This window comes from Rhipicephalus microplus, chromosome 6 (assembly GCF_043290135.1).
Source record: "Rhipicephalus microplus isolate Deutch F79 chromosome 6, USDA_Rmic, whole genome shotgun sequence".
Taxonomy (NCBI): Eukaryota; Metazoa; Arthropoda; class Arachnida; order Ixodida; family Ixodidae; genus Rhipicephalus; species Rhipicephalus microplus.
In genome coordinates, this window is record NC_134705.1 from 161,554,324 (window position 1) to 161,570,727 (window position 16,404).

Genomic DNA, 16,404 nt, shown 5'->3' on the forward strand with positions numbered 1-16,404 from the left:
GCCACCGTGCCACTGTGGTGGCTTAATAGTGCAGTCAATATAGTAATGACTAACTAATGAACAGTGATGTCAAGGACTGTCCAGGGGATGTAAGTAGTAAATGCAATGTAAGTAAATTCAAACTTTTTTTCCTTGAAGACGTCATCAATATCGTCATCTTAATCATCAGCCTGACAATCACTACAATGCAAAGCTTTGTCCTATGCCATTCTCCAGTCAATCCAGTCTTGTGCTTGCTGTGGTCACGCAGACTTCTTAATCAGCAGCTGCCCGCGAAACTTTCTGCCTCCTCTTCGCCCGCTTACCTTCTCTTATAACTTGGGATGTTACTCTCTTAATGACCAGCATATACCCATTTTTTCTTCTCGGTTTCGACTAAGACATTCTAAGCACATGGTTTGTCCCCTGACGCACTCTGCTCTCTCCTTGTCATTTGTCCCGTAAGGACAAAGGACATAATTTTTATTTATACAAGTCTGGTCAGGTGCTATCTCCCCCTTTGCTTTTGCTGTAAAATAGAGGAGAGAGACGAAGAGACAGTAGCAAATGCGAGTTTGTTTAATGAACGTACTAAATTATAAAAAAGAAAAAAAGAGCACGGCGCGCTCCGCAGGTCACTGAGCGTGCGCCGATTTTCTTTTTGTCGGAGCCCCGAAATATCGCGGACCACCGGGCTTTGCTGCGCGGAGGAGGCGAGCCCGGTCAGCGCAGAAACGAGGTGTCGGGGCTTTCGGGTCGCCACTCGAGCGGCTGTCGAACGCAGCCGAAAAGGAAGATGGCGCCCGTGGCCGTGCTCCGGACGAAGAAGAGGAACGGCCTGTCGACCATGAAGTGCGTGGTGGGCGCCACCTTGGACACCACCTCGTTGACCAGCGCCGAGGTGCGAGTGATCTCGTTGCCGTCCTCCGACACCTGCGCAGTCGTCGTGGTGACGAAGACAAAAGACGATCGTCTTTATTTATTTATTTATTTATTTATTTATTTATTTATTTATTTATTTATTTATTTATTTATTTATTTATTTATTTATAATACCTCAAGGGCCCCAGTCAAGGGGTGTTACATGAGGAGGTAGACAGTTCACAAACAGATGATTTGTTCGATGGCTTCTTTGAAATGGGCGATGCTGGAGTGGTGCACGATGTCAGCAGGAAGATCGTTCCATTCTGTTGATGTTTGCACAAAAATGAAGAGTGATGGGCAGTGGTATGCGCACGGGGTGGAGGGCCGGCATGTGACGCGCAAGCTGCGACCAATTGCTTTAACTGGTCAGTTTCTTCGCTTATCGCCTGCGTTGGGCGTGAGCCATTGGCCGAGAGTGGCGGGCACTTCAATTACCTCTGAGAAACTGGCCTAATCGAAACGCTCTAAGCGCGTTCACTACTCCGCATCGAAAAGCATATACACGCCTGGCATCGCGCTTGTTCGTTAGTTTCAGGTTGACTTGCAGTAATGTATACTATCATAATCATCACCGACATAACTGCTGAGTTCGGTATATGTAGAGAAAGAAACGAGAAAAAAGGAAGGCAGGGGGGTTAACCAGATGCTAGTATCCGGTATATGTAGTTGCTTGTTGTGGCCACTATCATATTGCCTTGAGTGTTATGTTGATGCATCTGCCCGCGAAACTTTCTGCCTCCTCTTCGCGCGCTTACCTTCTCTTAGAACTCGGCATGTTACTCTCTTAATGACCAGCATATACCCATGTTACTTCTTGACTTCGATTAAGACATTCTAAACACGTGGTTTGTCTCCCGACCCACTCTGATTTCTCCCTGTCGTTTGTCCCGTAAGGACAAATGACATAATTTTTCTTTTTATGGTTCACTGCATGGTGCCTCAATCGAAATTGAACCCGCTCCGCTGTTATCCTTCTTTGTGAACCTACAGGTTTCTGCCTTGTAGATAGGTACCATTCGTAGTGGTAATTGTACTACCATCCGTGGTCGTATAATTCCTGCCATGCAGACCATCCCAATCTTCTAATTACTTAGGTCCACCTACCCTAAGAAGACGTATTACCACTTCCAGTAGACCTATAGCTATAAACATAGAGTTTCTCAAAATTAACTAGAGGGCACTCTGGCGCTGCGATCGTTCAGCGACCATGGGAATCATGGGTAGTACACACATTTGCCTAGTCTTCATACTTGCGGGCGGCGAATCGTACTTGCGGCTTTGTTTATTGCTGTTTTTGGTTTTGTTTTGGAAGAAAGAACAAACCCTTTTGAACTTAGGGACTTGATTCAAAATAGTAAGCTTAAAAGAATAAGGTTGTGAAGCACAAACGGTGAACATTTGCTAATTTATCTTGTCGTGAAAAAACAGCTCCAAGCCACACGAACACACACGGAGCCAGAAGCAGGCCAGAAGTACGAAAATGAGACAAATGTGTGTACTACCCATCATTCCCATGCTGGCTCAAGCGCCGTGCGTTGCAGCTCCCATAGACACTAGCGCCAGAGTTCCCTCGAGTAAGTATTGTGGGAAACTCTATGGCTATAAAGAGATGTCACTAGATTTAAAAAGAAGAAAACCCTATTCTCTCACACACACAACACACACACCTCCTACCTCAACGGTGACGGCCTGTATGATCTCGGTGGTGTGCAGGCCCTTGAAACCCGAAATGTTGACGAACTGCGCCTGCTCGGGATCGAAGGGCCGGTGCGAGCCGAGATGCTCGAGCAGGTCTCGCAGCTTGTTGCGCGCGGTGAGCACGAACTTTGGCAGGCCCAGTCGGACGTTCGCGCGCGGCCGCATCTGCTTGGTCACCTCCCACAGGGTGTCGCCGGCCAGCAGGCTCTGCTGGATCAGCCGAAGGCCGTCCACCTCCGTGGGCAGGATCTGCGCGGCACGGCAGACTTCCGGAGTGACTATACATTTCGAATTTGAATTTCCAAACTTCAATTCGACAGTTTGTGCGGGATGAAGAGGCAGATGCAACCCCCCTACCCTTCTTACATCGCTCGGGGTTGACAACCACGTAAACATATAGTGGAACAATACAGAAACAAGAAAGTATATAGCCAACAGCTAGGTAATGAAATTTAAAAGAAAATACTAAATGATATCAAGGGCACGAGAAGAGCTGCATACCGTGTAAGGAGTGTTCAATAGGTAACCCAAAGGCGATCTTCATAACGCTTTTCCTGAGGCTATACTCCGACATACATAGACAACCCGCTTTGCGTAACTTACGAGGCCCAGCTGACGAAGTATTTGCGTTCCTAAATGCCCGAACTATATAGGCACAGTCGCGACTCAATAAAGGGCAAGTTCTGGGGAAGGAGTGTAAGGCGTGAAGAGATGCGAAATTCTTGAGCACGGGGTGTCCCTGTAGCCGACGTCTTCGGCAAGCGGTTCCTTCGAGACGCCGGTCGAAACGTCGGCAATCTTGGTGGAAGAGAACAAACACATTGTTTCTGTTTCATAAACTATTACGGCTCACAACCATACGGTCAAGTTAAGTATATGGGGTGTTATTGGGAGTGAAGGAAAAGGTGTGGACGAAAAGATAACTTGCCACGGGCGAAATCGGAACCTGTGACCTTGTAAGACCAGTAAAGAGGGGGGGAGGAGTTCTAATTTGTTTATTTTTCAGTAGTCATTGTCACAAAAACCCCATCACAGCACGAATACTGTTAACTGGTGTTCTCAGGAGTACCACTCATTTGTTTAATCGGTTTTCCAAACGTAATGAACTTGTACAATGAAAACAAATAACTGGCTGCACTTCGCTGCTCTAAGCTTTCATTAAGAAATGGTTCTGAGTGGCCGATACGAGTACGAGTCGGAGGCACTGAAGTTGAGGGGGGGGGGGGGTCTTACACAAGAGTTCTTGGAGGAGGGCAGAGATCGCCTCTACACCCCCCTCCCCCACTCACTGGACCCACCAGTGACCACCACTCAACAATGCACGGTTTGGAGTATCTGAAGGGATGATGAGGCTGACGCAAGTTTTGGGGCGACGGCGATCGTACCACCCACCCCGTGATTGATTGATTGATTGATTAAAACTTTATTTTTGTCCTGAGAAGACGCAGGGGAGACCCCGCGCCACCCGGCTAATCTCACGTTGGGACCGTCAAGCCGAGCTTGGCGGCCCGTTCACGGGCACTCTGGACGGCCAGGGTTTGATCCTTAAGTTCGGGGCTGCGTAAGAGCGCAGCCCACCTGTCCTCGCTGAGGGCGGGGCCGATGGCTTCACATTCCCACAACACATGATTGAATATGGCTAACAGTCCACAAGCGGGGCAATCCACATTTGGATACAGTTCAGGGTAGATAGCATGAAGAACCGCAGGGTTACGATACGCACTGGCTTGCAATAGTCTTAGGGTGACTGCCTGCGCCCGGCACAAGGCCGGGTGTGGGAGAGGGAATACCCTTCTTGACAGATAGAAGTGCTTTGTTATTTCCCACCACTAATACACGCGCGACAGGACGACCGTCCCGAAATGGCCCGCGACGTACCAGCACCATGGCGAGCTTTCCCGCCCGGTAGGGCAGCTCGAGCAGCCTGATGCGCAGCGAGGGCACCTCGGCGTAGGCGAAGCGGCCCGTGCGCGTCATCATGCGCACGTCCAGGGTGTCGGCGCGCGACACGTGGAACTTCATCATGTGCGTGGCGTTCGCGTCGAACCTGTCCTTCCACAGGCCCCGGAAGTAGACGGCGCTCACGAGCACCATCGAGGAGCTGCCGGCAAACGTCTTGCGCGTCACCACGGCGGGGACCTTGCCGTTGGTCGCGTTGCTGCACCACTCGTTGATGGCGCGCACGTACGTCTGGTCCGGGCTCTGCGCGTGCACATGTTGCGTCAAAAAGGAGAGAGAGAGAGAGAGAAAAGTACGATTTCTAACGAATATAGTTACTTTATTGATCATCGCGTTCACCAACAGCGCGTTTCTCGACGGCTTGGAGTGTATAGCTGAGTGCTGAAGTCGAACTCACGTTCTGGAGAATCAACAAGAAAGGTTAATCATGCGCTGGCAAACGCGCGTTCAAACAAATGCAGACTGTATCTCGGAGACGATGTTAAAATGAAATATATGTGCTTTCGTTCATACTTGTGCTTGCGCTGTACAAAGTAATTGAAGTGTTAAGGCGTTTATTAGCCGGCAACGAGCGAGAATATGCAATGGCGACAGTCACAGCAAAGCGCGGGCTCCCAGCGCGAGCTGCGTCCTTGTTGGGTAGCCCCACTAGAAGGTACGCAAGAGTTCGACCCATTTCATAGTTCGGAGGCTTCGCTACAATTACCCCGGGGTCGAAGAGGGAGCCGCCTGGCGACCTAACAGCTTGTTATTATTAGCGGGTCATAATAAGCCTTCAGGCGCTCCACGTTGACGATGTCTCGCCCACGGCGGCGCATGTCCGAAGATTGTTCAACGGGTTCGATCAGATAGTTGACGGGTGAGGTGCGCTCGATGACACGGTAGGGGCCTTCGTATTTGGGACGTAGTTTGGAAGAGGGGCCAGCGGCAGAGGTTGGGGTCGAGAGCCATACAAGCGCACCAGGAAGGAACATGGGCTCAGAATTGGTGGAGCCATCGCGGATACTCTTCTGCCGCTCTTGATCTTGCGTCGTAAAAGTCTTGGCAAGCTCGCGACACTCTTCAGCAAGCCTGGCTGTCTCGGAAATAGGTGTACACTCAGATGGATCCGGCGTGTACGGGAGTATCGTGTCCATGGTGTGCGACGGGTGCCTTCCGTACAGCAAGTAGAAAGGTGAAAAACCAGTCGTGCTCTGAGGGGCGGTGTTGTAGGCGTAGGTGACGAAGGGCAGTATATTATCCCAATTAGTGTGGTTGGCAGCGACGTACATAGAAAGCATGTCGCCGAGGGTGCGGTTAAAGCGTTCGGTGAGGCCATTCGTCTGTGGGTGGTAAGCAGTAGTTTTGCGGTGGACAGAATGGCACTCCGTCAGAATGGCTTCGACGACTTCCGACAAGAAGACACGGCCTCGATCGCTGAGAAGCTCTTGGGGTGGTCCGTGGCGCAGTATAAATCGATGCAGCAGGAAGGACGCAACATCGCGCGCAGCAGTCGCAGGGAGAGCGGCGGTTTCGGCGTATCGCGTTAAATGGTCAACGGCAACGATGGCCCAGCGGTTACCAGCCGACGTCAGAGGAAGTGGTCCATACAAATCGATACCTACGCGCCCAAAGGGACGGTCAGGGCAAGGTAACGGTTGTAGACTGGCGTGCGACATGTGGGCTGACGGTTTACGGCGTTGGCAAGTGAGGCAAGAGCGAACGAACTGCTGCACATAGCGGTACATCCCGCGCCAGAAGTAGCGTTGTCGAATGCGATGGTAGGTTTTGAATACCCCAGAGTGCGCGCATTGCGGATCAGAATGGAATGATTCACATATCTCTGACCGCAGACTGCGGGGTATCACGAGTAACCACTGCCGGCCGTCGGCGTCGTAATTGCGTCGGTGTAGGAGGCCGTCACGAATGGCGAAATGGTGAGCTTGACGACGCAATGCACGCGTGGATGGCGTTGCGGATGGGTCAGAGAGCATGTCGATGAGCGGGCCGATCCAATTATCCTTTCGCTGTTCGGTAGCGATGATGTCAACATCAATGGCAGAAACAGCAGCCGAGGATACTGAGCAGAGCACATCACCTTCAGGCAGAGGGGAGCGCGAGAGGGCGTCGGCGTCAGCATGCTGGCGTCCGTTGCGGTACAGCACGCGGATATCGTAGTCTTGTAAGCGAAGAGCCCAACGGGCGAGACGGCCTGAGGGATCCTTCAATGATGAAAGCCAGCATAGTGCATGATGGTCGGTGACGACATCGAATGGGCGACCATACAAATAAGGTCGAAACTTTGTAAGAGCCCAGACGATCGCCAGGCACTCTTTCTCCGTGACGGTGTAGTTTTTCTCGGCTCTCGTGAGCGTACGGCTTGCATATGCTACGACATATTCAGGGAATCCGGGTTTTCGCTGCGCCAGGACAGCGCCGAGGCCTACTCCGCTGGCGTCCGTGTGCACCTCCGTTGGGGCTGTAGGGTCGTAGTGGCGTAGAATGGGAGGCGACGTCAACAAATGGCGGAGCTTCGCGAACGCGTCGTCGCACTCGGATGACCACGAATTGAAGGGCCCGTTGCTTCCAAGGAGCTTCGTCAGCGGTGATATGATCGTGGCGAAATTTCGTATGAAGCGTCGGAAGTATGAGCACAGGCCCACGAAACTACGCAGTTCTTTGACAGATGCAGGTTTGGGGAATTCGGCCACGGCCTGAAGCTTGGCAGGATCAGGAAGAATGCCGTCTTTGGACACGACGTACCCCAGTATGGTGAGTTGCCGTGCTGCAAAGCGGCACTTTTTCAGATTTAGTTGTAAGCCGGCATTGCTCACACGTGCGAAAACTTCTTTCAGACGTTGGAGATGCGTGGAGAAATCCGGAGCAAAAGACAATGACATCGTCGAGGTAACACAAGCACGTGTACCATTTCAAGTTGCGCAGAATGGTGTCCATCATGCGCTCAAAGGTCGCAGGTGCATTACATAGACCAAACGGCATGACGTTAAACTCGTACAAGCCGTCTGGCGTGACGAAGGCGGTCTTTGGTCGAGCGTCGTCAGCCATGGGTACTTGCCAGTACCCCGAGCGCAGATCGAGAGAAGAAAAAAAATCGGCTCCATGAAGGCTGTCAATCGCGTCATCGATGCGTGGCAGTGGATAAACATCCTTGCGAGTGATCTTATTGAGCCGTCTGTAGTCTACACAGAACCGCACAGAACCGTCTTTCTTCGCAACAAGAACAACAGGAGACGCCCATGGACTGTCGGAGGGCCGAATAACGTCGCGTCGGAGCATATCGTCAACCTGATCATTAATTACTCGACGTTCAGCAGGCGACACGCGATATGGACGTTGCCGTAAAGGTGGATGGTCACCAGTGTCGATGCGATGCGTAACAACGGACGTGCGACCGAGAGAACTTCGCCCGACATCGAAAGAAGAACGATATTCTTGTAACAGGTCCAGAAGTTGGGAACGCTGTACGGCCGTAAGGTTGTCGGCGATGGAGGGGCCAAATACATCAGCAGACGACGAATCAGAAGTGGAAACAGCATTGATGGTACACGACCTGGGAGCGCGCGTGTCATCGGGTACGTCCAGGACTTGTGCGTCGTCGACTGGTTCCACTCTGCCGAGACATTCCCCTCGAAGCAAGGTAACAGCGTACGGGAACGGGTTGGTTACAAAAATAGCAGTGTTGCCCTGGTTGACCTGCACGGTCGCGAAAGGTACTAGCAACCCTTTCCTGCTGCAAGCGCGGTCAGATGGCGAAACAAGTCCAATGGTGTCGGAGAGACCAGCGCAGTAGACAGACACAGCCGTCGTCGAGTTTGGAGGCACTGTTGTATCGTCTCTCGTTAGAATCTTGCTCAGTGTCGGGGGACTGTCTTCTGGCGTCAAATGCGAGAAGGGTGAGAGCTCAATTTCGGCAGCGGCACAATGGATGACGGCGTCATGGCGGGAGAGAAAGTCCCATCCCAGGATGACGTCTTGAGAGCATGCCTGAATGACGATGAACTGGGCGACATACAGAACGTCCTGGATGACAACGCGAGCTGTGCACCCTGCTGTAGGATGAATCCGGTGCAAACTCGCAGTACGAAGGGATAACCCAGAAAGTGGCGTCGTCACTTTTCGAAGTAAGCGGCAGAGTTTTTCGTCCATAACTGATACGGCAGCTCCAGTGTCAATAAGAGCCGATGCACAAACACCGTCCACAAGCACGTCAATGACATTCGAGGGGCTGCTCTGAGGGCTTTCACATTGCGATAGCGTCGCAGTCCTTGCCTCAGGGACTGCGACGACTAGTTTTCCCGCTCATGAGATGCCGCACTTGGCCGCATGGGAGACAGGGAACGGCGTCGTGGAGACGGTGATCTTCGAGACGGACCTGGGCGAGATCGAGGGGGCATAGACGGCGGTTCTTCGCGATAAGGACGGCTGAGTTGGCCAGCAACAGGTGAAGAAATTGGAGCCGGCTGTACGCGATGGCAATAACGGGCCACGTGACCGGCGTAACCGCAGGCAAAGCAGATGGGCCGGTTGTCGGGTGTGCGCCATCTGTTCACCGGGGTAGGTCTCACCCATGTCGCAAGGGCTGATGGACGGAACGGTGGCTGCATGGTGGACTGAAGCTGAGGCTGAGGGGTTACGTCAACATACGTAGCGGGCATACCCGCTGCAACGGACGGAGGTCGTGCAGCAGCTTCAGCGTAGGTCAGAGGGGCGGGTGCTTGAACGACTTGGGGTGGCCTGGCGACCACTTGCGCGTAACTCAGGGACGCAGGAGCCGGAGGCTGTTGGGGGTGGTAAGCAGGCATTACCTCCGCTATTTCCTGTTCAATCGCTCGGCGGATGGGAGGGAGAAGGGTAGTAGCCGATTGTTGAACAGCAGGTTGGTGGGAAAAGGGCAGGAGGGAGAACTGACGCGCGATTTCCTCACGGATAAAGGACTTCAGTTCTGCCATCAACGCCACTTGGTCACAACTGGCCTCCAAGCCAGCAAGCGTTGCAGCTCGTGGTGGGGAGCGTCGGGTCATCGAACGCTGCCGGCGGAGCTCCTCGTAGCTCTGGCACAGTGTGATGACCTCAGCCACCTTGCCGGGGTTTTTGGCGAGCAGCATCGTGAAGGCATCATCGTCGATGCCTTTCATGATGTTTCGGATCTTGTCAGACTCGGACATGGTGTGATTGGATTTGTTGCATAGGTCCAGGACATCTTCAATATAGCTGGTGAATGACTCACCAGCCTCCTGAGCACGTTCACGCAAGCGCTGCTCGGCTTGCAGCTTGCGAACAGCAGGGCGGCCGAAGACGTTGACGATTGCGGTCTTGAAATCGGACCAGGTGGCAAAATCGGACGCGTGGTTGTTGTACCACAAACTGGCGACACCGGCAAGGTAAAACACCAAGTTTGTCAGCTTGCCGTCCTCGTCCCATTTGTTGGGGACGCTCACGCGGTCGTAAATGGCGAGCCAGTCCTCCACGTCAGTGCCATCAGCGCCAGTGAAGATGGGTGGATCGCGGATTCTGGGGACACCGGGACAAGGGGGTGGCATTGGAGGAGGCGTTTGCTGAGAAGCGTCTTGGTACATAGTAGATGGCAGGGTACGTGATCGTAGCTCCAAAGGCATAGACAGGGATCGCAGCACTCTCCACCAAATTGTTAAGGCGTTTATTAGCCGGCAACGAGCGAGAATATGCAATGGCGACAGTCACAGCAAAGCACGGGCTCCCAGCGCGAGCTGCGTCCTTGTTGGGTAGCCCCACTAGAAGGTACGCAAGAGTTCGACCCATTTCATAGTTCGGAGGCTTCGCTACAGAAGTAACTTTTCAACATTGAGTAGCGTATAGTTAAAGGTATTTTCGGGAATTCAGGAATGAAAAATTTTAGGCATCTTCGCTAAATTCGCGCTGCTTTTTTTTTCTTTGGAAGGGGGGGGGGAGGCTGTTGTTGCGACGATTATTTCCTTTTTCGGTATATATAAGTTGGCGTATGCTATAGTTCGGTATAAGTTGGCGCATGCTACAGCATGCGCCAACTTCAGCCAGTGGGACGAGAGAATGCCGTTAACGGTGTAATAAGAGGTAGTTCCAGAATAGCGCACCGCGAGCCCTTGCGGTGCGGTCGCTGCCACTGCGCAAGCGTCGTAACGCGAGTCGGCGTTCGCGGACCGCACGCAGAAAATCCGAAATTGCGTGCAGTTATTGCGGCCCGCAAACGCTGGCTTCGAGGCTACGGTGTCGCTGCAATCGTGCGCTGCGGTTTGCAGCAGGGCAAACGCTATTCTAACACTCATGTGGCGCCCTCAACGCCCGCAGCGCTCGCAAACGGTATTCCGAAACTCCCTATATAGAGTGCGCGCGCGTACCTCGAAGTCGACGTTCTGAGCGGTGGTCATGTACTTGGTCTCGATTAGCGACCGGAAGGTGGCCAGCAGCGGGCAGTTGGACTGCAGGAACATCCGGTTGGCCACGTAGAACGTGTGCTCCGCCGATTCCGTCTGCGCCAGTCCAATCGGTGGTAATTACCTCGTGGTGATTATTACTGCCGGGTTTCGCGTGCCAAAAACTCCGTTACAGGAAGCCGCGTCGGATCAGCTGTTACGCTGCTCCCCTGCCGACTCGGAGGTCGCGGGTTCGATTCCGCCGCCGCGGCGGTCGCATTTCGGTGGAGACTCCGTGTATACTGCGCAATGTCAGTTTACTATGAGAACACTAGATGGCTGAAATTTCCGGATCCCTTCACTACGGCGTACCTTGTAATCATATTGAGGTTTCGGTACTCCATATTCTATTATTATTATTATTATTATTATTATTATTATTATTATTGTTGTTGTTGTTGTTGTTGTTGTTGTTGTTGTTGTTGTTGTTGTTGTTGTTGTTGTTGTTGTTGTTGTTGTTGTTGTTGAAATCTCGTGACGATCATGAGTCCTGCCGTATTCAAGGACTTTGTATTCATATTGACCAACAAGTGACAGCATGTCAGTACTGATTTCGGTCAACAATTAAATATCCGTACAAAAGAACTGGAGACCAATTGGCCGGTTGCCGCTTACAGAATGCTACACGAGAACACTTCAATCAGACAGCAGCGGAACAGTCGCGCATCAAGGCGGTGCAAGAGATTAAACGAGGGACGCATACAAACAGGACAAGTGGTGCGCTTGTCCTGCTTCTACGCGACCCTCGCTTAATCTCTCGCAACGATATACTGCATGGTGTAGAGGGAAAGGTTGCGGGGGTTTCGCCCCCGCCACCTAACCGAAATCCGTTAGGATTAGGATGTTGTAAAGCTGGTGGATCCAGCCTTGCATAATTTGCAGGCGATTGCCCCGCCCGGTTTACTCTTTGCTAATTGTAGCTAATGTCTTTTGTTTGTTCTTTTAACTAAGCACGAGCAGGCTTTTAAAGTAAAAATCGTGCATAGCGCGACGTAAGCCTGCATAAGCCGGCGGCCTCTGTGCTACCATACCCCAGACATAATTGTTACTTATCACCAGTTTCACATTCGCATGTATAGACACACGCATACAAACGCACACACGAACATGCGTAATGTATGGTTGAACGCTTCTCCTCAATTTTAAAGAAGAAAAAAAAACCGCTACAGGTTTGCTATGATGCATGACTGACCTTGCAGTCGTATGCTGAACTGCGTAGCGTGCGTCAGTGACGCTCGTGTGTTCAGTCGTGATTATTTATTCAGGATGTTATGAATAATGGCCGCAACAGAAGCAACTGTGATGCATACATCCTGTCAGTCGGCTTTTTTGTTCTGTTTTGTTTTATGCGAGCAAGGTGGCCAGCACAACCTGCCGCCCTTGAAAAAATACATATAAAAACGATTTTCCAGGTCTTAGTAGGCTACGGTTTTCTAAATACCGAGAACACTACACTCGATTTCCGTGACTGGGCCCTGGGTAAGCCATATGAACACGCGCGAGAAGAAAGCACAGGTGGCGCCGCCGCCTTCAAGTTCTCGCACTAGCTCGTCGTGACGTCATAGCTTTTGACGACATCTGCTATGCCCCATGCAATCGTCTGTCTGTAAAGATGATTGCTTTTAATACAAAGAGTAAGTACAGCTAGTCTCAGAAAATTTCACTGAACCAATGTGACCAAAATACGCAAGAAGACTTCAACTAGGTGATGTCGCACTGCTACTCGCGTGCTGCGGTCCGTGCGCGATATTCTAGTCACGATACTTAAGCATATTTCAATTTTTAGTAATTAACCCATGGCAGCCAAATTTTGGCAATAACATTCTCAAATAAGAGTTTGCGTATCTAAAGTGATTTGATGTGCCACTGTACTACCCCTTTGAAGGACAGGATACAATAAGGCTCTTAAGCTAAAAAAAAAAAAGGACTAGCGAAGTTTGCACCAAAAGCGCAATGCTAAACACAGAGCAGAGCTGATGGGCACCCATGGATGCAATCCCGGATTTTACTGTTTTGCTGAGTATCTCAAGTCATCTTTCTTGCTGTATTTCTGTCTTTATCCCTGTGTTTTTCTATGTATTTTTTGTCTGTCTTTATATAAATATTTATCTTTATCTCTTTCTCGTGTCTGTTTTTTCGTATGTTATCCCTTTCTTTCTGTCAACATCTTTCGAACTCTTTCATTGGTCTTCCTTGCCTTTCTTTTTTTTTCTCGTGTGTGTGTGTGTGGGGGGGGGGGGGTTCTCCCTATTTGTCATCTGTTATTTCTGGCCTATGCTTTACACTAGATCTCTCCCTTTTTTCTCTCTTCTTCTCACGATCACTCCCCTTTCCCACCCCCTTGCTACACTACATCATGCAAGGCTATGCCGTTCTCTGTTAGTATGTCTGGATGGACGAGTAACTATAGGCGCTCGCCTCCGGATCGAGCGTACCCGGGTTTGAATCCCGCCTGTTGAAAAATTTTTTGTGGCGATGATTCAGCTCTTTCTTTTTTTCCGTATCTCTTTTTTTTCCTATCGCTCTGTACTCGTTCTCCCACGCATCAGAGTCATTGCGGGTCATGGTGGAAAAATCGACGTACGCATTCCCGCAGTGAAGCAGAAGATGCACTAGATGACTAAGATATGTGCGTTGCCGCTGCAGGGCCATAATAGTTTCGGCTCACGACATTTTACGCCGAACTAAAAACACCTTCGCCGTTAAAAGCGGCAGTTTAACAACCTTGAATCTGTCGACTATGGCCTCGACTTCTGGCGGATTGAGGCGCAGCAGGTCGCAGATGTCCTTCTTGGTGAGTCCCTCGCAGCCGGCGACGAGCGAGGCCAGAGTGCTGACGAGCGAGATGGGCGACACGAGGACGTTCCACTGGAGGCGAGACGGCACGTCCAGCATGAAGGACAGCAGGGACACCGCTAGCCGGTTCAGCAGCCGACCGCAGTCCTGCACGGGCTGCAGCTCGGCTGAACGAGGGGGAGAAGGGTGCGCTGCTGCTGCGCGCGCACGCGTGCATGCATCATTTTAGACCGAGAAGATGTATATACACGTGCTGTTTTTACGTCACTGTCACTCGCTGCAGTGCGTTGTCTCTCTGACTCAGCGCCGCGCCCTCTCCACATAGAGAGAGAGAGAGGGTACGCGTCTACGAAAAGCTGCGCTCCCCTCACTCTCCACAGGGAGAGAACGTTGAAAAGGCAAACGCTGCCGGGCTGCAACGCGGACTTGGGGGTCAGGCCTTTAGCACTAATGCACCGAAAGCACTGCAGGCCCAGTTGCAATGCTGGTTGCCATTATCCCGTCATCAACATTCGCCGCCGAGCGGCCGAACATGGTAACGACCCTCAGTCGGTTAAGCCCTAACCGCACTTACGCGTTACAATGTCCAGCGCGTGGCGCCGTACTGCTGCACAGAACATTACTGGTTCGTTGTTTTCACGAAGGATGCTCATATGCCGCATGAACGTCACACTTCTACTTTAATTGAAGAGACGGAACTTACACGGCGTGCGTCGGTGTGCCGTTAAGTGGATATCGCTTCGCGAGAAAGATTGTGATCGATAACAGCTATGCTCATAGACTCTTCTCGGTACGCCACGGCTGCAAAAGTAAGCGTCGCGTCAAAAAAGTGATAGGTGAGCAATATTAGTGGCCAGTAGGAAAGTAGCGTCAATTAAGGGATGGACTGCGTTTTGAGCGTGCGAGCGCTGCTGCTTATAGCTCGCCGCTCACGTAGCGAAGAGGTCTCGAAGTGCCCTTGGCCATGCACTTGCGTGATCTGTAATCATTTGTGGTTTACTGTACGTCAACCTGAAGTGCGGTACATGTTGAAGTGTATATAACGTATCGCGGAAATCGTTACGTTAAAACTTCAGCTTTTAACTTTTCTGAACCGCGCAACAAAGGAACATGACACTAACATATCTAGTTTATAACGGAACAACTCCGATTAGTGTTGTGATATGACGACTACGATTTGTTCTTCTACGCCTGTATTGTAGCATGATAATATGGGGTAGCGCAGACAAAGGACACGGACAAAAGAAAGCACATTCAGGACAACACAGGATGTGCCTTCTCTTGTCGGTGTCCTTTGTCGGCGCTACCATATATGATCATGCTGCCATACCAACAAGCCCAAACCGCCACCATCATTGGCCTGTATTGTAATTTGGACTACATTTCGGAAACATATATATTTCGTTTATTGGGATATACTTAGCTACACTCTACTGTGCTACCAGGGGGTCAGCGCTCTGAGCTCAAGCTGTTTTAACCCTTTTTTGGTTTCCCTCTTAGTTTTTCTTTTCTTCTTCCTTCCTTCGTGTCGTACTAATTTGCTATAGACTTACCTTCCGCTGCTGACGCCGCCGCCGCCGCTGTCGTCGACGTTGCCTCTTGCTCCTTGCCGTCCTTCAGGGAATTGACCGATGGCGTCGGGCTGACATTGGCGGCCAGCCGTCGTTTACCTTCCGGTGGTGGCTGCGGTATGGGCGGAGAGGCCGTCGATGAAGACGTAGGCGCCGGCGGCGACCGAGGGTCCTGGGACTTCTCATCCGGGGCAGTCGGGTTCGAAGGAGACGCCATCTGTGCTAATGGAAACGGATTATTAAAGGCGTAGTCGCGAGACCACTGGTCAAAAAGCTAGCTTCAGCTAGTGCTCGTCCTGTTTACGTCTCTCTCTCTCTCTCTCTCTCTCTCTCTTGTTGTTCTGCGCTTTCTACACCCACCGACTAGCCAAAATTTCTGCGTTGAATAGCTTCAGCGACACCCCCTCTTCGCGCGACCTATATGCACCTCGTCAACGAAGGCTTTTTTGGGCGCCGCAATAATCCACTCCGGGCTGCTGTTGAAAAGCGTATAAGCCCCCCGAAATAGCACTGCCGTAGGCTGTGACGTCGGCTTTTGTACTCTCGTGCAACAACAGAATGGAAGGATGCCTCCTGCCCGTAAAAAAGGGTCTACATGCGGAGGGAAGTACACGTAAGCTGTGCACTCACCGGCTGGCTGGTTGTGCAGCTGCCTCACGTACACGATGTCGACTCGATCGCGACGGTTGATCGCAAGACGGCGAGATAGGACTAGGGTTTTGGGCCCAGATACGACGCTTCTCTCGATTTATCCGTTTCGAGCACAAGCCTCGTACTGCATGCCGCCACGTGCACCGTCTTCTTGTCGATGACGCTGCGTATTCCTAGAACGTGATGCGAACGCGCAGTGCGGCTGGTGATGATGATGATTATCCTTGTGGCCTAACTGGCTTCGTAGTGTTGCGTACAATATTTATTAGAAGGATTATGGTTCGGCCATCGATGGGTAGTACACTTGTTTGTCTCGGCTTTGCGTTTGCGGCTTTGTTTATAGTTGTTATGGTTTTCGTTTCGGAGAAAAGAATGGCTGGTTGTCAACCTCGTCAGCC

At 51.4% G+C, this 16,404-nt stretch overlaps 1 protein-coding gene across 1 annotated transcript; it reads right to left on the reverse strand.

Moving 5' to 3' along the window:
• Positions 1 to 702: 702 nt before the first annotated feature.
• On the reverse strand, positions 703 to 14,404 carry LOC119168379 (iris). Its single transcript, XM_075867891.1, has 6 exons — positions 14,359 to 14,404; positions 13,713 to 13,981; positions 10,914 to 11,045; positions 4,480 to 4,803; positions 2,578 to 2,850; positions 703 to 912 (listed from the first exon to the last, which is right to left on the reverse strand). Exons 1-6 carry the CDS (start codon positions 14,402 to 14,404, stop codon positions 703 to 705), a joined length of 1,254 nt encoding a protein of 417 aa, XP_075724006.1.
• Positions 14,405 to 16,404: the final 2,000 nt, after the last annotated feature.